Below are 22854 nucleotides of genomic sequence, written 5' to 3' on the forward strand. Positions count from 1 at the left end.
AGGCCCCCCCACCCCACCCCCCCCCCCCCCCCCCAGCATTTGGGATGTCGGGTACCCCCCATGCCAGCTAGAAAAAAGCAGAGGGAGCCCCTTCCTGAACTTGGTGGCTGCCCAGGGTGAAGAAAGGACATCGCAGCCGCAGGGAAAGTCTGCTCAGACTTCTGGTGGTGGGTAACATATCCTCGGCCCCACCAGCACCCTTACAGAAGGTTGTGGTACTCTCTGCACAACGACAGAGGCACAGAAGGAGTTAAATGGCGATGGTGGTGAGCCAGGGCTGTGTATTTTGCAAGTAAAATGTGCAAAAAAACCAGCTTGCACTTTCCTAAAGCCCCCAACGTTAGCAATCTTCATATTCTACTTTTAAATAATAATTGCCACCCCAGCCTGTTAAGGCTATTCCCTTACCATCTTTTAAATTTCTTACCTCTTTTGTGATGACTAAAATAGATTCAGAGAAGGTTGCAAGTTTTCAATGTCTTTTTAAGAAGGAGGGGGTAATTTTTCTGCCCTTCTGAGGCTCAAAAATAACTGAGTGCACTTTGAGTCAGAGCTCAGGCAGGGCGAATTTCAGAAGGCTGCAAACCAACTTACTAAGGAAGCTGTACTAAGAGCTGCTAAACCAAACAATAAGCAGTAATAACCTGCAGGCCCTGAGATTAGGGAGCCGTCCCTGATTAACAGAACCTCTCAGAGAAAATGTGTCAGTCTCTGCCATTGCTTCCTGCTGTCAGGCTTGCTGAGGGTTTGATGGGGGAACGAGGGAGGGGAAAAGAGGGCAAATTAGTTAATGACAGCTGTCTTATTCCCGCTGTCCCAACAATCTCTGCAGTCGGGACATGCAGCTGTGGCCTGTCCTTTACTGGGAGCCAGTGACAAGTCCCCCACCAGCTGCCAGGCTGCCGATGCATCCCGGGCGGCTGGCACCTCTGGCCGCCTTGCACTTACACCTTCTGTACCTGAAATTTATCTGTTGAGAGAGGAATTTTGCAATCCCAAGCAGGCGCATGTCCCCGGACACAGTCAGGCTGTAGCTCTCCCTTTTATGTTCACCCAGATCACTTGAAAGTGGAGGTCCAGGCATTTGGAGTTTGCTTATTTAGAGAGGCCAAGCAGCAGATGCACATGGCATGGATGCAGGTCACAGCACATCTGGGTTATCAGCAAAGGACGTAAGGGAATAATACTGCTATTTTAATGCATGTTTCCTTTTTTTTTTTTTTTATTGCAATGAGTGTGCTATTAATGCAGCAGTCACCAGAACTTTTGTTGTTGTTGCTTAGATCAAATCGGAAAGGGACGGAGGTGAGGAGCCCCCGTTGCTCTGGCTGCTGCTGTGCGAGATGAACTGATGAATAACGTGTGTGATTTCTCTTTCCCTTGTAGTTGCACTCTGCTGTGACCAGGATCCAAGTTCAAAGACCTGGTTTCAATTACACGTTTGCCCATATATGTATCCTGAACAATGACAAGACATGCATAGTGGACGACATAGTGCATGTGCTGGAGGAATTAAAGGCTGCTCGTTCTTCTAATCGAACTAATTTTGCAATCACTTATCCGATTACTCACTTAAAGGATGGCAGGGAAGTGTATAACGGGCATCAGCTTGGTGGGGTTACTGTGCACAGCAAAGACCGGGTGAAGTCTGCAGAAGCCATTCAGCTCACCTACTACTTGCAGGCAATCAACTCCTTGAATGACATGGTGGCAGAGAAGTGGGAATCCATTTTTTGTGACACGGTTGAACTTTTCCAGAAATCCAACAGGAAAGTCAAAATGTATCCTTTCACTTCTTCTTCGCTGAAGGAGGATTTCCAGAAGACGAGCAGGGTGTCAGAACGCTACTTGATCACAAGCTTGGTCCTTGTGGTCACCTTGGCCATTCTCTGCTGCTCCATGCAGGATTGTGTCCGCAGCAAACCCTGGCTTGGCCTGCTGGGATTGCTGACCGTGACCCTTGCCACCCTGACTGCAGCTGGGATCATCAATCTCACTGGTGGGAAATACAATTCCACCTTCCTGGGAATCCCCTTCGTCATGTTAGGTAACTATCTATCTCCTCTCTCCTCTCTCCTTTGTGTGTTTGTGCCTCCCTGACGCGTTTCCCAGCGAGCGGAGAAGCATCACTGCATGGCTGCCGGTCCCTCCTCCCTGCAACGCTGCCCCGTGCCCAAAATCCACATGGCCTCTTTTCCTAAACTGTTTGCCCTGCGCCAGGACGTTAGAATTGTGCCTGGGGCTCCGGGGGGGGGCACAGTGCCCTGCTGTCGGATGCAGTGCCCACGCCGGAGCCAGGGAGGAGGATGCCTGAATGCTGTGGGGGAGCCCCATGGCTGCTTTTCTGTGGGTGCTTAGTGCTGGTTTTGGTGGCCCATGTTGGAGGGGAACCTTCGCAGAGGTCCCCGTGCCTCAACGACAGCCTCAGCCATGCTGAGGAGTATTGTGTGCAGGTCTGGAGCCCTCAATATAAGAAGGACATGGACCTGATGGAGAGGGTCCAGAGGAGGGCCACAAGGATGATCAGGGGGATGGAGCACCTCTGCTACGAGGACAGGCTGAGGGAGCTGGGGTTGTTCAGCCTGGAGAAGAGGCGGCTCCGGGGAGACCTAATAGCAGCCTTCCAGTACCTGAAGGGGGCCTACAGGAAGGCTGGGGAGAGCCTGTTTAGAAAGGCCTGCAGTGACAGGACGAGGGGAAATGGCTTCAAGCTGGAGGGGAACAGATTTAGACTGGAGATTAGGAGAGGGTTCTTTACTGTGGGGGTAGTGGAGCACTGGAACAGGTTGCCCAGGGAGGTGGTTGAGGCCCCTTCCCTGGAGATATTCAAGGAGAGGCTCGACGAGGCCCTGGGCAACCTGGTCTAGTTGGGGGTGTCCCTGCTGACTGTGGGGGGTCGGACTAGATGACCTTTGGAGGTCCCTTCTGGCCTGGGTAATTCTGTGATTGATTCTATGATTCTATGACAAATCCAAAGGGTGCGTTGGGCACTTTAGAGAGCTGTCCTGGCTTGGCAGGCACCTGTCCATGGGACAAGGACGGTCATCGGTTCTGGGTTGTGCTTCTCCTGGCTGAGAGAGTGTAGGGAGGGTTTTGCAGCCCTGGGGGTGGAGAGCTTTGTCTCCCCCATCCAGTTAGCATCCCTTGGCAGAGGGCTACGGAGGAAGCGGCACCAGCCACTCCCTGGCTCTGGTGCCAGCAGAGGCTTCTTAATCTCCCCCATTTTCACTCGCCGTGGGTGCAGGGTGGTTTCATTTCGGCTTGTTTTCCTCGAGGGTAGGAAAGAGGAGGAGAGAAGGGCGGTTGCCTCGCTCCTGACCCAAAATCAGTGCCCTCCCCTGTTGGCAGCAGGGCATTTGTGGGGATGCCACGCGTTGTATCCAAACGGGCAGGAGGACTAGATGGGAGATAAAACAAGAGCTCTGGAGAGTTCATAGCCTCTTTGTTTGTGTTTGGTTCGTAAACCAGTGTGAAAAGCGTTGTTGCGCTGTAGGTGTTTAATACATCCTCGTTCACGCCATCATTCATTTGTGGAGAAGAATGCATGCATTGGTTTGATCACAGCGTCCCCAGCTGAAAATCGGGGCTCAGTCATACTTCAGGTTTCAAGTGTGAGAGTGTCTCCACTGACTCAGTCACATCGTGTAGTGATATGACACGTTTCAGCACAGCTATTTTTATATCCAGCACCCGGTTCCTATGCCATGCCTGTACTGTAGCTGTGGTATTGTTGCACTTTAATTAAAGACTATGCTTCAGTGCGTCGCACTACCAGTTAACGTACGGAATATATTCAGTGATAAAGAGGACGTGGCTACATTACAAATCGGCTCTCGTTTTCAGATGACACCCATGAAAATTAAACCGTATCATAATCTAGAGGAAATGCAGCACGAGAAAGCCAGAGTCAAAAGAAGGTTAGCTTTCTCACCTGAGTCTTGTGTGGGGTTTCTTTTGTGGAGTTCTGTGCCTGTGCATGTATTATAAAATTGAGTTCCTCCAACTAAGTAGTTTGTATTATATGTAATATTACAGAGGGGAGGATTTCCAGGATGTGTTGCAAGAGAGTAACCATAGCAGAAAAGCAGTCTAAAGTCCAACCATGTGAAATATGAGTACCTGGGGAAAACTACTCAAAAATATGAAATATTAGCTCTGTTTAGGGATCAAAGCATCTGCTCTCTGGGACAACATTTCAGATCTTCAATTCACTAATAGTGACTATGCTGAGACTTGAAATTCTTGAATACTTACAGATAACGATGAAATGTTTCACACTTCTATTTTAGTCCTTCTTTAACTGCCAAGCTGTATAGCTAATTCTCCTTTTCCTTTTTTTTTTTTCCCTGGGTTTTTTTTTTGGTCTTGCTTAGTTGAAGTACTCCATTCTTAAAAGGAGTAAGTTTCAAACACGCAGCTCAGCTCTCACTGTGAACAAGTCATCATGACAGAGCAACCAAATTCGTGTGAATCTTCCCTGCTTCCCCAGCTGCATAAAATCTCGGAGGGACAGGGGTATCAACAGGTGAACAGAAGGCACTAAAGACATTCCAGAGTTTGTCATAAGAACTGTTTTAAAGCAGCAGCTACCTAGAAAAGCAGGGTTTCCTTTTTTTTTTTTTCCTGCAGTGCAACAGAAGGATTCAGCGTGCGTTTCAGAATGTATTCCATGTCTGTAAGTTGTTTTGCTTATAAAGGATGGTTTAGCTCAAGGTAACTGAAGGCTAGAGACACAAACCACCCTCCATTATAGCCCGCTGAACTGCTTCCACTTAATTTCGGTGACCATCAGATTAAATCATAGATTAAGTGACCTTTAGAAAGCTAAAGGATTTCTGGCTAACAGCGTAGCCTCGTAGCTATTACTCATAATCTCATGGCTAAAAGCAAAAATTAGATAGAAAAAATGATTACACTGGACGCATTTCAGGCAAGGACCCTTTACTAGTATAAATCATTAATGAAGTTTCCACGTTTTGTAGCAGCTGAGGATTTTTAGCTTTTCATCAGCATGGCAGAGCTGGGGGCGAGGAGGGGACAGTCTCCAGACATCATCTGCCCTCTGCCAATGGAGGGATTACGTCTTTCCAAACAGATACTTCTTGTCCTGCACTTTGTCTCCTCCTTGGGCTGCTTACCCCGCACTACCGATGCAGCATTTGCATCATGTCTAACCCAAATTCCCCTTCTGCAACTCAGCTGTCCTCCTTATTTGTCCTCTGCATCTGGCAAACAATTTCTTTTCTTTTTCTTGGCGTATGTGGGACCACTCTCACTCGCCTGGCCCTCTTCCCTTTAATCCCAGGTTTCCTCAGACTATGTTTACCAGACTTCCAGCAACCTTCTTGCTTTTGGCGGCTCCACATCTTCCGTGGAGTGCTGTGCCTAAATCCGGGCGCAGGATTCAGGCTGAGGCTTTCAGCAGCAAGTAGAGTAGGAGGATGATTTCACACATCTTGCATATGGCACTCCTGTTCATACATCCCCATATGACATTCATTTTTTTCACAGCAGTATGAAATGTTTGGCATTTGGTTGGTGGCACATGGTAACTCACAGGTCCTTCATGTCACTTTCTACCCTGTTTGCACAGGGAGTTATTCCAACCAACACATAGAAGGTTACCCTTGTCCTTGCTGAATTATAGCCTGCTCCTCTTCATTAAGTGAATCTGGAGATCATCACTGCCCTTCCGAGATGCATTAACTGAAGTTGGTCAGCAATGTTTTGCAGTTCTCTGTTTTTTCATATTTTCAAGAATTGCTTTCTAGTAGTTTAAATAGTTTATCCAGTCACAAGCCCGTTCTAATAATTCAGGCAATGTGTCTGCAAAATGCTTTGTTCAATGTGTTTTTTAATACTTGATCTCATTATGTTTTCTGTAACATTCCTTCAACATCAGCCATTTCCAGGAACTAACAAGCTATAGTGATGGGTACCAGCCTCTGTAGGTGTTGAATCCTTAGCTTTGGCAGCAATGGGACAGTTTTACATTATTAAACTACCATGGCTCACCCAGTTGCACTCTGAAGCTCAGACTGTGTGAAGTGTAGACAGGAACATCTTTTGCCTACCCCACCTGTTAAATACTGGTTTAAACACTTTGTTCTTCGGGTTTAATCACCTTCATGGTAGTTTATTCTAATTGATTTTACTCTTTAATTAAGGCAGGTAACCTAGCTCACAAAAGGTAACTCCTTGAGTCAGAATAACTCAGTCATCGATACAGTCATTGCACATAATAGCCTGAGAATGTCACTACCGTGATGATTTTTATGTTGGAGCAGGTTTCTTTTCAGCCCTCGCTGGCTGCAAACTGAAGGGCGGAAATTGAAGCCAGGAGAGGTGTTGCCAGAGACCTCCTTCTCCAGCAGGTACCAAGACAGTAGAGGGTCCCCTTTGGTCACCGGAGGTCCAGCTGTGAGGGGTCCAGCTGTGAGAGGCAGTGCCTGGAGCTGGCCCGTGCCCCCGCAGAGGGGCTGTGCTGGGGACGAGCTGGCGGAGGAGGGCAGGCTGGCTGCAGCCGCTCTCTTCTCTGGGGATATCTTGTCAAATCAAGCTGGGAACTTTTCTTCTTCAGCTCTGGATGTATACAGGTACTTTTAACGTGAAAGTGAAGCTTAAAACCTGTGAAATCTGGCAGGCTCCCACCATTCGTCTGGGCATATTTTGAATTAGCATATGCTTCTGTGATTTTTTTAAACTATCATCTGCATTTTTCAGTGTGTAAAAGTGTAACTTAAGGACAAGATTACTCACATGCCTAGTTCATGCGGAATGCTTTGCTGAACTAAGGTTATTCGGTTTTGACCCTGAGAACCAAAAAACAAATTCTTCCATTTGATTGAATTTAAAATAGCTGATTTATAGTGTCAGCTGAAAAGCAGAATTCGAATTCTTGTTTCCTATTGCCCACTCCGTTAAAAACTCCAGATGTTTGGTCTGGCACAGATGCTACCATATTCATCGTAAGTTTCCTTTACGCATTAAGAGCTGTTTAATAACTGCCAATGCTTTAAAAATACCAGTTTCCTCAAAAAAAAAAAAAAAAAAACAAAAACCAAACAAAACACCCTGATAGTGTTACCAAACAAACCGTAGGACAACAAGCGGCACTGGCTGAACGAGCTCCTGGCGTGATGTTTTTTTGCCTCCCCGAGGCGGAGCGCAGCATTTAACTTGGGGACTCAGAAGAAAATTGCAGTATTGCCCTTTGCGCTGGAGAGAGAAAACTAGCAATCTGTTTCCTATTCCTCTGGAAACTCCTCCAGCTCCTCCGGGGAGAGGGCGGCTCTCTTCAGCTGCCAAGTTCGTGAAGAGCCCCGGCTCTGCGGAATGGCGGTGGAATGCCAGGCGCTGCCAGATACAGGCAGGGATGGCTCCGTGGGCTTATATTTAGCCTCCGGGGCTGGCAGGGGAAAACCAGTCAGCAGCAAGGATAGCCAGCCTTGTGTGAAACTCGGCAAAACAGGGACAAATGGAGACACACCTCTTCTGACCCCCTCACCTCCATCCTCCCGTCGTGTCCCGCTCTGGTGGTACACCCCTTCTGAGGAGAGGGAAGGAGAAAACACTCAACAGAGCAGGTCCAGGGAGGGATGACTGGGAAGGAGCAGGTGGAAGTGTCAGGTAGGACCCAGGCAGGCTCCTCGTGAGAGAGAAGGACAGGGCTGTGTCTGGCAGAAAGGGGCACAGGAGCAGGAGAGATGCAGAATGCTTTGGGAGGTGCCTGGAGGCACCAGGGCTCATAGGAGCACCTCACAGATGCAGAGCAGTGAAAATCACTTCTCAGGAACACAGATTTTTTTGGATGCACACCTTCCGCATGGCCTGGGGGACAGCCGTGCTGGTGGAGGAGTAAGGTGAGGTATCTGTAACGGGGCTTAACGGATGCAAAATTAGGAGCAGCAAAGCTGGGCTCTGAGGTTAGAGACACTGAGGAATGAAGGTCGGAAGGAACACGCAGAAGAAGAGGGGAGGTCAGTACGTTTGATGTATTTCCTGTGAAAAGCACAGGAGGGCAAGTGAGAGGATTGCTGAAGGTTAGGTACCATAAAGGCAAGAGGTAGCTAAACCAAGCAGGTCAGCTAACAAGCAGCATGGAAACCCTGAGAGGCCGAGGGTGGTTGGGCCAGCACGGGCACAGCACATGTGGCTCTCTGGAGCTGCACCTCAGTGGCAGGAAGGTGCCCAGCTCAGCTCCTTCTTCATTTTTCTGGCAGAACATGCTGGTAGGGAAGTGCAACATATGCTGAATTTGTACACCCTAAAAGCATTCATTATCCTCCCTATCAAGCACCCAAGTGTTTGCTATATTCAATAAAACTGAAGTGTCAACATTGGTTACACAGAGTTTCAGAGAGAACCAGCCCTCGCACAGGTCTCCCCGGTGCCCTTCAGTCCACACACAAAGGTAACAGGCACACACTAATGTTTGACTTTGTATAGTACTTTTCCACCAATTTTCCTGTTGTCAGTTAATAAAAATGTGAAGCTTAGCGAGTCTCTCCTGTTTTCATTCCCCAAGCTCTCTCTGTCCAGCTGCCCTTCTGCTGTCACTCTCTGCCGGGAAGAAGCATGTCCTCCCTCAGCTGGCTACCTCAGCTTGCTGCCCCTTTCTCCCATCTCATCCATCTCGTTTGCAATCTCCGACAGTCTCCTCCAGCAGGTCTCACTCATCTCCCCGCTCCAGGCCATGGCATCTCCTTGCTGATGCCTTCACAGCCCTCAGTATCTTTTGGTCTCCCTGTGCGTCCTTCATCTTTTCTCCTGTTTTCCCCACTCCTGCTAGCATGTCCCCTTTGCCAGTTTGTTGTTGTTTTTTTTTTAATTTCTCTTCTCTCCCGTCCTGCCCTCTCCTTGGCCACAGCTGGGTCTATTGCTCCTACCCTTTTCCCTGTATTCTTGAATAATTACCTTGGCTCCCAAGCAGGTCCCCACCATACCCTGCAGTTGTATCTCAGCTGCTTCAGACTTCTTAGTGGTTTCCACCATTCATCCTTTGCTTTTTTACACTGCCAAATGACTGTAAGAGTGCCCTGGAAGTACACTTGGTTTTTTGTCACTCCATCTGCTCAGCTTTCCCAGTTCAACCCCGCGCAGCTCAGTTATGCTCCTAAAATATTTTGTGTTTTGTTCCTTTCGTTACCCTTCTAAGAAATAAATAGAATTATCTGGGTTTATCTACCCTGAGCAGAATCCCAGGCATGTCATTTTCCTTGTCACTGATTTTTCTTCTCCTTTTTCTCCCCTCAGTCCCTCTGTCTCCTCCTGAGCTCTCTAAGCAGCCATGTATCTTCTACAATCCCTCAGGCATTACCCAGCATTGCTATTCCTCACAGGGGACAGCAGAAATAGGCCCTCAGGCCACCCCCTGCTCTCTCAATGTACCAATGAGTCCTCTCACCAAGTCTGTGTTTTCCACCCAAAGGTGAGATGATTAACGACCTCCTCCACCTGCTGGTCCCCCTCTCTCCAGTTCTCCTGAAGGATTTGTGCCCTAAGCCCCTTGACGAGCCCAAACACCAGGAAGCCACTTATGTATGAGAAGGAAATAGGCTTAGAATAGAAATGGTGGCAGAGTATTTTAGACACTTGCACCAACCCTTCCCGTGCAGTGCAAAAGCAGCAAGTAGAGCTTGGCCACATGTGATGGTGACACGGCCAACGTGCTTTCGTGTTCCCCCCTCACCACCACAAACCCCAGTGGAATCCTTGCATGCATACACGTTTCTTGGCTTCAGAAGAGTGTTGATGACTCAGTAAATATAATGCTTTTTTGGAAAAGAGGAGCTGTATCTGTAAGAAGTCAGTCCAGTGAACAGTTTAATATTGAAAACAAGTGCTGTAAAACCGTAGAGTAAAATCAGGCGTTGCCTCTTGACTGGTAGTGCTACAGTATACACTTATTTCATAAAATGTGTTACCGGTGATGCAGTGCATGTAATCAGCATTCATTTATGCAAAGAGTAGCAGAAAGATGTTATACTTCTACTGTCTGCATTCTTTTAACTACCAAGAAGTCAGAGCGTGCTACAGTTTAATGGAGGGGCTTGTCAGAGAAGTCCCAGTCAAAAGTTTGGCTCTGACATCCTGATTCCCTTCCAGTAGTGAAGTCCCTCAAGACAAACTTCCACATATGTGAAAATATATTGGAACTTCACAGATTAGAGAAAAGAAACCTTTTACTATCTCTAAGTATTTATGTAGGAAATATATTTATTTATACATTTGTGGTATACTTTACATACTGGACTTGAAATGGTCAATGAAAACCTGGGGAAGGTCAGCAGGAACTGATAGGACTTTTCATTTTAGGTCTTTCTGGGAGAGAGATGGTGCATGTTTTGGGCTTCAAATACTGATATTCCCCAAATAGGCAATAGCTGAGAAGCACATGTGGCAGGGAGGGAGCCTGCCATTTTCAGGTCATGAGAGCTCTGCGTTCTGGCAGAGGCCACTGGCAGAGATGAATTAAGTTTAACTGGAGAAAGTTAAGTCTGGATGCTTGGTGGAAAGCCCAAGCTGAGTTCCAAACTTGCAATAGTTTTTATTTTTTTTGTCAGTAAAAATGCTAGGTCATATGTGCTTTAACTGAAGTTTCGCAACTTTTTGAACATTATGTTTCACATATGGTTGATCTATAGATAATGAGTAAGAGTAATGACAAACATCGCTTAAGCGGGAGAGTTTACGAGTATGCTTGAGATGTTTTGGTTGCAGCTTTCTCAGCAGAGAAGGGGAACTTGAAGTGTGGTGAACTAATCCATATTCCACTGGCCCATATTCCACTAGGAAAACACTCCTAGAAGCAGTTGGTATTTTGGCTTGTGGACTTAGAAATTTAAAAGAGATTTAAAACACGATTTTGCCCCAGATGTAGTCACTGTGTCTTATTCTGTCCTCAGGAGCTGTCGTGTACTGTGTGTCACTTGGCTGTTCTGTAACATGCTAAACACTGACCTTGCACGGGTGATTGCAGGTAGCTTTCATCTACTTTTAAGTCTTTTTTTTTGCATAAAATCCGTCAAACACTCACTTTGTGGGGAAGATCAGTGTGCGATTTTGTCTGCTGGTATGAATCTAAGCATGTCGTGTGCTGGACGAGCGCAGTAGCACTTAATGCATGACTCTACGTCTAGTGAGGCTTGAGGTACACGCATCGTGGGGGAAATCTATCTTCTGCCATTCCTTTACTATCCTGGCATCGGACTCTCCCACCCTGTGTGGCTCCCCTGGTGCTGAGGGTGGTCGTGGCTTCTCCTGGGGTCCGTGTCCTGTGCCAGCCACAGTGGCAGGCAGCCACAGCCCTCTGCCTTTCTCCTCTTGTCATCCTTGGTGCCACCAAACTAAGTCTTTCTCACTGTCTCTTCGAATAACAGCTTAGGCAGGGCACCCTGCTTCCTGGGGGATTTTCTGGTGTTTCCAAAGTTAAAGATGGAGAAGAAGAGGTGTTACTGGGAGGAGCGGAGGACTCCCAGGCAGGGTGACGACCCTCTGAAGGCCAGCAGGAGTTAGATGCTCCCCTGCTGTCGGCCCCAGAACCGCGGGCTTCCACCTACAGCCCAGGTTTGGCTCAGATGCTTTCAGTGTGGATCTCCACAAGGTCTGGGTAGCGGGGAGATGAGCACGCCGTGGAGGCATAAATATTCCAGCAGTTAAAACCAGCTCTCGCTAGCGTTCGGCTCCTTCTGCTGCGCTGAACGAAATATGACTTTTAACTTTTGCCAGGTCTTTCACGAAAACAGAGGAAAGCAAGTCACACGTTTAAACAGAGTTGACAGCCTGCTATTTAAATGCCAAAACAAGCCTTTACCAGTTCTTAAGTGGAATTATATATTCACTTTATATGTAAAAGTAGATTTTGAACCATAACTTGCTTTGCTTATCTGTCTTTTTCAAAATAAAAGAGCCACTCGAGTTTTCTCTCAAATGTATTTCTGTTTTTAAAATGTGCTTATCTGACATTCTTGCTATCACTGTAACAACAAAACCTCAAATATTACATTGGTTCAATACTAAAAAAGGATGATCCAAGCAAAAAACCAACATTTTCCCAAAGCCTAAACCAGTAATTTTTACTGTGTTGAAATCAATGGCACTATTCAAGATTAACCATCTACTTGCTGAATTTCCCATAGAATCATAGAATCGAGAGGCCATTTATATGAATTGGATTCGCTGTGGTTTAAAAAAAAAAAAAAAAGAGAATGCAGTATTAAGTGAGAAGATGGCTTTTTTATAATGAATAGCTTTAAAATACACATACTCCAAAAATAAAAAGTGGCAAACCATGTTACTGCCATTGCTGATTAGGGATTGTGGTGAAGAGTAGGGCTATGAATACTGAGGCATTGTTGAATTCTACTTATTTAAAATAATTCTCCTTCTCTTTGTTTCTTTTCCTCTTACATAGGTAGAAAAATGACAGGAATGCCTATGTGTGTCTTGTCTATGTGCATGTATTTCCTCAGAACTGGGGATTTATATGTAGAATGACTTTAATTTCACTAGTAATATGTAGATCATGCTCTTAAAATTACCTTGTGTTTTGTATCATTTTCTAAAATATTAGCTCACTGTTGCTTGTTTGCCATGATAAAAGATAGTGCTGAGGGGGTTTGTAATTGGGATGGGTCACGTTCCCCAAGCATCGCTGACCATGTCCCCACCATTTAGGGTGAGACCAAGAGCGTGAGGGTGATTTGTTTTTGTCAGTGCATTCTTTGTGCAAGTTTATAATTTTTAGTGTAACTCAGAAGGGGCTACACCTGACCCAAACAGAGTATTTCACAGGAGAACGGAGAGCTAATCCTATGCTGCGTTTCCAAAAGTTAAGTTTAGAAACATAGAAAAAGTAAGATATTATGGGAGACATTCATTGCCAGCAGACTGGGATCAAAATGACCCTGGTGCAGCAGATCCACGAGACTCTTAGGAGCAACCTAGCCCTCTCCTAAGCTGTGCTTGGTGATGCTACGCCAGACCTAAATGAGGCATAAACCTTGTGCTGTATTTCCAGAGGCACCCTCTCTTCCCGCCGGTGCCTCGAGCAATTTGAGCGCAGGCTTAACGGCCCGGAGAGTCTTTCTGCAGGATCTAGGACTAAAAATAACAGGGTGGTCTCATAGCATGAAGCACCAGTTGAAAGTTTGCACCAGCCAATACGGTGTGTTTTATGGGGACACTTCTCTCGTCTTCGGTGCGCTTCTGTGGGCACAACCGCCCACAGCTGTGAAACACAGCAGATACTGGGAGCGTATTATTAAACATTTTGGTTTCTCTTGTTTTGTTGCCAAGTAGATACAGCACAAAACACCACTCTCTCTCCAGAGACCGAGGCAGATATTTATGCAGTGTGAATGCGCCAAGACGCTTGTAGTTTTGATCCCGGTAGTAAGTTGAGTAATGCATGTGCATGCCTGGAGCTTTCCGACTGGGATGACCAGTGCTGTTGGAAGCAGGGTTGGAGAAATCAGCCTGACAACTGAGGGTGAATGGCTAATATTCCAATGTAAAAGAATCCCAGACATCGATCTAGCAGACCAACCAGGTATCATACCAGACTGACATATCTGATTTCAGTATGTTTCTCTTTTGGGAAGATCCCAAGTCAGATGTTAACATCTGCAGGCATGGTACACCTTATTGATATATGTGTAACATTTAGTAGTCTTTAAAGCAATAATTGAAAATACTGAACCCAACAGCACTGTTGCCATATTTTTGAGGTGTGTTTTCATCCATGTAGTCCAGTTACAATACGGATATGTAGGGTCTGTGTGACAGGAGATAAAGAAGGTGTTGCAGTATGTACAGCCTGCACTTATACCAGTACATCCCATCCTGTATCACTCTTCATGTGTTCCTCAATCCAGCTGCCATGCCTGCATGCAGCCTTTCTGCTTACTCGCCCTTTGAACCTGTGCTCGGAGGTATGAAATGAAGTCAGGCTGTGCTTGGGTGGCTGGGACTTCACTCACTTTGCAAATGAGGAGGCATTTAAGACTACTCAACTCTCTGCAGCCCTTGCCACAGCTCTCCCGGGACGCATGCTGCTGCCTGGAAACGCAGTTGATCAGCTGAGTACCTTAGAGGAGGTTATGGGATGGGCAAGTCTGTAGGTGGTGGGATGCCCAAGGATACGCACCTTCTTTGAGGTCTGACATTCACGCAGCAGAAGTGTGGCATTGCAGCACCATTTATGGACCACAAAGGTGGACACCGGTTGGAGTAACCCACAGTTTGTTAGCTAACTAACAGCTAACAGCACACTAACGATGATTTAACTGTTCAGCTCAACCCATGCCACTAAATTGTGCCAAACTGGGTGAGAACCGTGGTGTACGTCAAGCTTGGCGTTCATTCTGCCTGCATGCTGGAGGATCTCGGTCAGCTGCAGTTATTCTATTACTTCAGCGAGAACAGAGTATGAAGCCAGATGTTTGCTTCAGCTGGACGCAAGTTCTCCTGCTCTGCCTGCATATTCAGGAGCACTTTGAACCCGCTGTATGTTCCAGGGTCAAATTGTGCCTGCTGGGGGAGGCTGCATGAGGCAGGTCGCGTATTTAGGCAACAACTGGTTGATTGAAACTCGTGGGACAAAGGGAGTCCAGATTAGCAGTTTCACTTGGCTTTTCAGAAGATGGGAGCTGATGAGCTCACTGATCTAGCTGGAAAAAATAAGTCAGCAGGGGGGAAATTATCTCAGCCTCTTTGTTGACATTACTGTGGAAAGCAATCCCAGAGTTGAGCGGTGTACGTTGTTATTTTTAATACTGTCAGCTAGGAAAATTCATTGCACCTTCATTATATCATATGTTATTACAGGTATCGTTTTGGAAAGGGCAATTCCTGTGGTATGATTCTGATCTCCCATGTACTAATTTTGTGCAAGTGCAGTTCTTGAGACCTTGCCTGCATTGGCAGCGAGCTGGGATATGAATTTATAGCATCCTGGCTATTTCATGTTAATTCACCCTGTGTTTGTCTCTGTGGATGATATTTCACTCTGCTTTGAACGTGCATCAAGCTGCCCTTCACAGTTTTCCACAAAGACAGTGGGTACAACGTAGCTAGCCCTCTGTAAATTCACACGCTTTCTCCCAGCACACTAAATTCCTCCTGCAGACAGGTGCTCCTATTTGGTGGGATGATTTCAGGCTTAAATCAACCTCAGTGAGACAGCATTCGTCCAGCTGAACCGATAGCGTTGCAAGGATGCAGCCATTACGATGCAGGCAAAAACTTTAAATCAAAATCCAGACCTAACCTCAGTAACTCCGTCAGAGCAGGCTTCCCCTTCAGGAAAAGATTTCAGATTAAGAAGTAACCCTCAAAAAAAAAAAAAAAAAAAAAAAAAAAGATTGCTGATGTTTCCAGTCCCAACCATTCCTGTAGTCCAGTTTGGACTAGAAGTGGGTGAATTAGTAGCAGTGAGGGAGCAGCAAACCTTGGGAGGGGAGGCAGTGCCTGAGAAGGGGGAAACACCCCTTAAGCCAGCTTTGCTACTAGAGGAGTCTGGCCCCTTAGAAAGGCAGTTTGGTGCTTTATTAGACTTAATTCTGGGAATCAAAGGGCAACATACAAACTGGTGGAGCATCCAGCCTCACCGAGGTGGAGACCAATCGTTATTAACATTTTGTGTGCCACCGTGGGACAAACGGGATTAAACCGGGATGAATAAAATTAATTGCCCCTGAAATGCGACCTTCCCCACAGAAGGCTGGAACTTCACAACCTGTACGTGGGACTTGATTCAGAGAGATGGTACTCGGGTATCTCTCACACACACACACACACACACCCTCTTCAAAACAGTAAGAACAAAAAATGAGAGCCACAGTGTACTGTTATTCTCTGCTTTCACAGATGGGAAAAACTGCAAGAAGAGAAACCAAGACCTTGTTCTCAGTCATCCCCTTTGCTTTCTCTTACTGAAGAAGTCCATGTGAATGCCCAAGCCTCGTCTAATCACACTAAGATCAAAACCTCATGGGATTTTAGTGTAAAAATTGAATAGATCCCTTAATCTTTAAACAATAAAAGCAGGCAGGAGCCTTTGTTTTAGGGAAACAATTAAGCCAAGTGAATGGAGAGCTGGGCTGTGACCCTGGTGACCGGGAGCTCACTTTGCTGCTCTCCTGCTCGCAGGCTCTGGGACTACTTTAAATCCCTTCACCCCTCTCTGCTTTTGCCAGGCAGGAGCAGAGCCAACTTTAAGCCAAGGCTGCTGATGCCCATTTGTAAAGGCCTCTTGCTTAAGCAACCCCATATCATCAGGGGAAAGGGTGCATTTCTTTTTTGAGATTGTAAAGTGGTGCTAAAAAGAATAGTTACAGTGCCTGCACATAAGTAGTGTTTAAAATGGGGTAAATAATTTGATCATTTTAAGCACCAGAAAATTTGGCTTTAGTTTTCACAACTTCCTACAAGTGGTTGTTTTCTCTCGCGCGTGCTCTGCCTGATTTTACAGAGCATGTGTAATTGCAAGACTTAGAATCATAGAATGGTTTGGGTTGGAAGGGACCTTAAAGACCATTGAGTTCCAACCCCCCTGCCATGGGCAGGGACACCTCCCACTAGAGCAGGTTGCTCCAAGCCCCATCCAGCCTGGCCTTGAACACCTCCAGGGATGGGGCATCCACAGCTTCTCTGGGCAACCTGTGCCAGTGTCTCACCACCCTCACAGGAAATAATTTCTTCCTGATATCTAATCTAATCCATTTGAATTGATCCTGAAGGAGGCAAATGAAACTTTTTATGGCATTTTCAGGCCACTCATAAAAGCGCTATATTTAAGCTAGGCATAATTTATTTTTTTTATGACTGATACTGTAATTAGCTTCTAAAATTAAAGATAGCCCACCTCAGCCTGTAAGAAATTTAAGCTCCTCAGAAATAACAGTGTCCGCTTTCATCATTTTCTTTGGCTACAAAAGCCAGAATTTCTGTCCTCAGTCATCCAAGGCATGTGGTATGAGCCTCTCCTACAATGCGAAGTAGTCGAAAAAGAGAATAAGGAAAAAAATATTTTGGTCCGCATTTTCCCAACACCTTTCTCCTATTCCCCCAAGATTTTCCTTTGCCCATTCAGAACCTTGTTTCCTTAAAAAAAAAACAACCCTGTCTTTCTGTGTACTCCTTCTTAGCTCATGATTGTACAGCCTGACTGTAGGGCACGACCGGTGAATCATAATAGCAAATGTCAACAGGAAAAGATCTCCAGTAGCCCATTAGCTATTTGAGTTCATATTTATTATTTATTGAATGACTGTGAATAATGAACAAATTGCTCTAAATCATTACAGATTTGTGGGTAAATTTCTAGTAAAAAGAGAAAATCAGTTAAAGCAATTAGAGAATTTATTTCCAAGGAAAAAATTGCCTTCGTCTCGTTAATATTATATAGGGTAGACATAGCACCAGCAAGAGAAAGAGAGGTAATCAGTGCGAATTGGTTAGGGATACAAAAAATGGAAACTCTGAAATGACAGAAAAGTGAAAGAAATTCTTACAAAACACTTCCATGGAGCTATCTATCTATCTGCCCTAATCTCTATGGGTTAGAGCATCAGTGAGCTGGACAACACTGGAGATTGTCACCCCAAGTTGTGCTTGCAGTCAGTGTTTAGAGGAATAAATTAGGTTAGGTAAATCCCATTCTAGCTAAATAAGGCTAATCTTTGGAGTTCCATGACTAATTTGTGTACGAGTTTGGCCTTAATCTGTTTCTCAGAGGATACCAGATCAGGTCAGTAGTGCCACTGATGCAAAAGGTGTGCAAGTTTGTCATTTGGGCTTGTATTCCTAAAGGTAAACGAGAATTTTGTAGCTATTTGTACAAATGGAGAGAGGAATCACAAATTGTACAATTGAAGGAAGATACCAGTTCCAAGCATGCAGATTGTGTAGCAAACAACAAAAGGAACCTATCCTAAAATAGAAGAGTATCTAAATGTTTTTCTGTTGGCTTTGTGGAGCACATGCAGTAACGCCTCTTCATGCATTTATTTGAGCAGTTCTCTAAATCAGATTCCATATTTGGGTAGTCTCAATGATTATGTAAGAGCAAATTGTGGATTTATGTTTCCTACTTAACAAAAATATGTGGTATCAGGAGTCATGTTATCAGACATTATCCAAAATCTTATACCTGTTTAAAAGTCATGCTCGGCGTCATATTTAATTAGCTCGAAATTCTTTTTTTCATCGGAAAGTCAAAGGCTTTCCAAATTAATGCGGCTATTTGAGTATTTTTAGGCAAGAGCCTATTAACTCTGAAATGTTTTTTTACAAAAACATGTTATAGCTAAAGCTCACGATGGAAGTAATTTGTAATATTCAATGACCTCATTTTATTCTGTTTTGCTTACTCGAAGCTAATGCATATGATGCTATGTGGAATTCTCAGACGAGCCTGTCTGCAGGACTTATGGGAGCCATAAATGGATTAAACCTCTCACTCCCTGCTTTGGCAAGTGATCAGTTACATTTAAATAAAGGTCAGTCTGTCTTTACAAAGAACACACTGAAAGCAAGCTTAATAGCTTTCCCTACTGAGCCTAGAACATAACTATTTGAAACATAATTAGCAACGGGGTGCCAGTCACTGATTGTGCTTTTTGCTTGATTTTACGTCTGGGGAGTTCCAGTATTCCCCATTAGCTTTAAGAGGGGGCACGGTGCTAGTTATCAAATTGACAGTCTTGACCTGGCCTCTGAAAGCAGCTGTAAAACATTGTTTGGGAAAATTAAGACGACTGCCAAATGCCATACCAAAACCAGGATCGTAATATTGCTACAAATTGGACATTGATGGTCCATGCCGTCACTCCAAATAACAACATAGGTAAGGTATCTGATCTACATGAGAGCACGGACTCTAAATACCAGATGACAGTGATAAGGAGATACACCAGCTGTCCTATTGTCTCTCCTTTTGAGCTCTGTATTTTGAATTCTTTATAAAATACCCCATACCTATTCTGTTCAGCATTAACAGGGTAACCAGCTCTGGCATCTGTTAAAATACAGATAGGATATTCCTTGCAGAAAGGGTGGGGTGAATCAGCTACTGCTGGCCCTACAGTAATACATACTGACCACAAAAGGGTTATTTTGTCAAGCTAATTAAAAATATAGCCTACATAAGGCATTTAAGAATAAACATGATCATAGAATGGTTTGGGGGGGTTGGAAGGGACCTTAAAGACCATCTAGTTCCAACCCCCCTAATACATTTGCTGGTTTTCTGGTTCTTCAGAATACCTCTTTTGTTTGGGGGTCTCTTGACCAATGTTCATAGCCCTTGTGGCAACAGTAATAATCATCTACAGGTGGAGAGAACACAGCTAATACAGCAATTTTGGTACTCTGCAGCCATCCTGAAATTCGAACGAAGATCTCTGAATTACCTTGACCTGTCTGACTGGAGCATCAGCTTAAAAAATCCAGTGATTGCACTTCAGTGTCATCAGCAATTAATTCAGCACTGATCGTTTTATCTAATGTTATCAGGGAACGGGTAAGAGTAAAACACTGTGGACTGACTTTTGGGAATTTATAGAGATAATGCAAGAGCAGACCGGAGAGGTAGACGGGGGACAGCAAAACCAGCAAAAGAATAAGGAGGACGAGTAATCAAAAGGCAGCAAAGAGGGTGGCATTAGATGGAAAGGATTGATGAAGTAAAGATGAACATGATACAAATTATTATGAGAAAATATTAAAGTCTTACATTTTAGGTGTGATACAAAGACCATATTTTTATGTTCCTCGCTGGGTGAAAGACCAACCTACTTTTATCTCAGCCTCTCTTGTCTGATAGTTGGTCCATGGCTGAGTTCCCAGCTCAGATCCACTATGAGAAAGAGCGGGGGTCTGTGTCCTCCAAATGCGCCTTGGTTATCAATCACAAAATAGAAACTGTAAGATGAAGATGACCAACCAGGGATTAAGATAAAACCATGCACTTTTCCCGATTTACCTGCACTTAGGGGTCAAACGCAGGACTTTATCTCCTTTCATGAATGCTATATCCATTTTAAGAGTTAATTAACTACATTACAAAATGCAAGAACTGCTGAGAAAAACAGAACTGTATTTGGTTTTACAAGCCCTTAGACATATTAAATAAGAAGACCAATACCTTAAGTAGTTCCATATCAGTTCTACTGTTCCTCAACTCTAAAATTTATCTGTGCTTTTTTTGTTTGTCTGTTTCTAGGATTTCTTTTTCCTAATGGAAAATTTGTATAGGAAGTGGAGAAATCAGTGACTGATTTACTTGATAATGTTCAGCTTATATGAAGGTTTTGTTTTTTTACAGATGTTCTACAAAGCAGCCAACCAATGCTCTGCTTCAAGCATAGGCACTTCAAGGTGGTATTTCTTTGTTTTCACCACAGGTCAGATCCCATCACCAGGAAAAACTAATTTCAAAGAATCTTCCATCACAGGCACTCCGAAATAATGAAACGAAACAGGCAACCAGAAAAAAAAAAAAATCCTTTTTCTTTAACCCATCAACCCTGCGCCAGCGATGCAGAACTCTCCTCAAGCTCTGGCAATAAGGTTTGCTAGTCAGGTAGCAAATGCGCTCCTGTGGCTTAGACCACCGTAATAATTTCTCTCTTCTGCAGGACGTTTACTTCAAGCATTGATAACGGCAAGCTGTGCCTCCATTGGGTCTTTTAGCATGTCCACGTAACATTTTTTCTGATGTTGATTCGAGTACTTTAAACACTCGCTTTGTTCTCTGTTGTAGGTCATGGGTTGTATGGGACTTTTGAAATGTTGTCCTCCTGGAGGAAAACTAGAGAAGACCAACACGTTAAAGAGAGGACTGCAGCCGTATTTGCAGACTCCATGCTCTCGTTTTCTCTCACCACTGCCATGTACCTGGTCACTTTTGGAATAGGTGCCAGTCCCTTCACTAACATTGAAGCAGCCAGGATTTTCTGCTGCAATTCCTGTATTGCAATTTTCTTCAACTACCTCTATGTACTCTCCTTTTATGGTTCCAGCCTGGTGTTTACTGGCTACATAGAAAACAACTACCAGCATAGTATCTTCTGCAGAAAGGTACCAAAGCCAGAGGTATTGCAAGAGAAGCCTGCATGGTATAGGTTTCTTCTGACAGCCAAATTCAGCGAGGACACGGCAGATTCAGAGGAAACGAACACTTACGAGAGTCATCTTTTGGTGTGGTTCCTTAAACGCTATTATTGTGACTGGATAACAAACACTTACGTCAAGCCTTTTGTAGTTCTCTTTTACCTTGTTTATATTTCCTTTGCCTTAATGGGCTACCTGCAGGTCAGTGAAGGGTCAGACCTGAGCAACATCGTAGCGACCGCAACTCGGACCATTGAGTATACGACTGCCCAGCAGAAGTATTTCAGTAACTACAGCCCGGTGATTGGGTTCTACATCTACGAGTCGATCGAGTACTGGAACACCAGTGTCCAGGAGGACGTGCTGGAGTACACCAAGGGCTTTGTGAGGATATCTTGGTTTGAAAGCTACTTAAATTACCTTAGGAAACTCAACATATCTACCGGATTGCCCAAGAAAAACTTCACTGATATGTTGAGGAACTCCTTCCTGAAGGCCCCTCAGTTTGCCCATTTTTCAGAGGATATCATCTTTTCCAAGAAATACAACAACGAAGTTGATGTCGTGGCCTCCAGGATGTTCTTGGTGGCCAAGACAATGGAAACCAAGAGGGAAGAACTTTATGACCTCCTGGAGACCCTGAGGAAGCTCTCTCTCACCTCCAAGGTGAAATTCATCGTTTTCAATCCATCGTTTGTGTACATGGATCGTTATGCCTCTTCAGTGGGAGCCCCCTTACAAAACTCCTGCATTAGTGCTTTATTTCTGCTCTTCTTCTCTGCATTCCTGGTGGCAGACTCTCTGATCAATGTCTGGCTCACTCTAACTGTTGCCTCGGTTGAGTTTGGAGTTATAGGTTTTATGACCTTGTGGAAAGTGGAACTAGATTGTATTTCTGTGTTGTGCTTAATTTACGGAATTAATTATACAATTGACAACTGTGCTCCACTGTTATCAACCTTTGTCCTGGGCAAAGAGTTCACAAGAACTAAATGGGTGAAAAATGCCCTGGAAGTGCATGGGGTAGCTATTTTGCAGAGCTACCTCTGCTATATTGTTGGTCTGATTCCTCTCGCAGCTGTGCCTTCAAATCTGACCCGTACACTGTTCAGGTGCTTGTTTTTAATAGCATTAGTCACCTTCTTTCACTGCTTTGCCATTTTACCTGTGATACTGACTTTCCTGCCACCGTCCAAGAAGAAGAGGAAAGAGAAGAAGAATCCTGAAAACCGTGAGGAAATAGAGTGTGTTGAAATGGTGGATATGGATAGCACCCGAGTGGTTGACCAAATTACAACAGTCTAACTTGTTTGTTTGTTGCTTTTTTACACTAGGTCTTACTGAAGGGGAAAAAAAAAAAAAAGAAAAAGAAACCAGTACTGACTAAATATGTGGGGAGAGGAAGGGGTTTGGATGTTTTCCCTCCTCCCTCTAATCTAAATCCAGGAATACTGACTAAATATGTGGGGAGGGGAAGGGGTTTGGATGTTTTCCCTCCTCCCTCTAATCTAAATCCAGGAATATTCAAAATGATGGGAGAAATTTAAAATAAATTTTAAAAAAGAGCTGGGGGATTGTACCTTGCTCAGCTCCTATAACAGTTATTACGGGAGAATTTGCTCACACATGCAAAGAGGGGTTGAATTTTAGACGCATGAGGTAAGATCTAATGAGAGAAGTTGGGTTCCTCAGCAGCCATCTGCGCCGCCTGTACTGCAGATGCTGCAATTATTGTGG

General features: G+C 44.8%; 1 protein-coding gene across 1 annotated transcript; it reads left to right on the forward strand.

Annotated features, from left to right (window-relative positions):
- The first annotated feature begins 260 nt into the window (after window positions 1-260).
- Window positions 261-22480, forward strand: PTCHD1 (patched domain containing 1). The gene is made up of 3 exons (XM_014960189.1): window positions 261-266; window positions 1387-2047; window positions 20768-22480. The coding sequence occupies exons 1-3, from the start codon at window positions 261-263 to the stop codon at window positions 22420-22422; spliced, it is 2322 nt and encodes a 773-aa protein (XP_014815675.1). The 3' UTR covers window positions 22423-22480.
- The last annotated feature ends 374 nt before the right edge of the window (window positions 22481-22854 follow it).

The sequence above is a fragment of the Calidris pugnax genome, unplaced genomic scaffold, assembly GCF_001431845.1.
Source record: "Calidris pugnax isolate Ruff unplaced genomic scaffold, ASM143184v1 scaffold188, whole genome shotgun sequence".
NCBI classification, from domain to species: domain Eukaryota; kingdom Metazoa; phylum Chordata; class Aves; order Charadriiformes; family Scolopacidae; genus Calidris; species Calidris pugnax.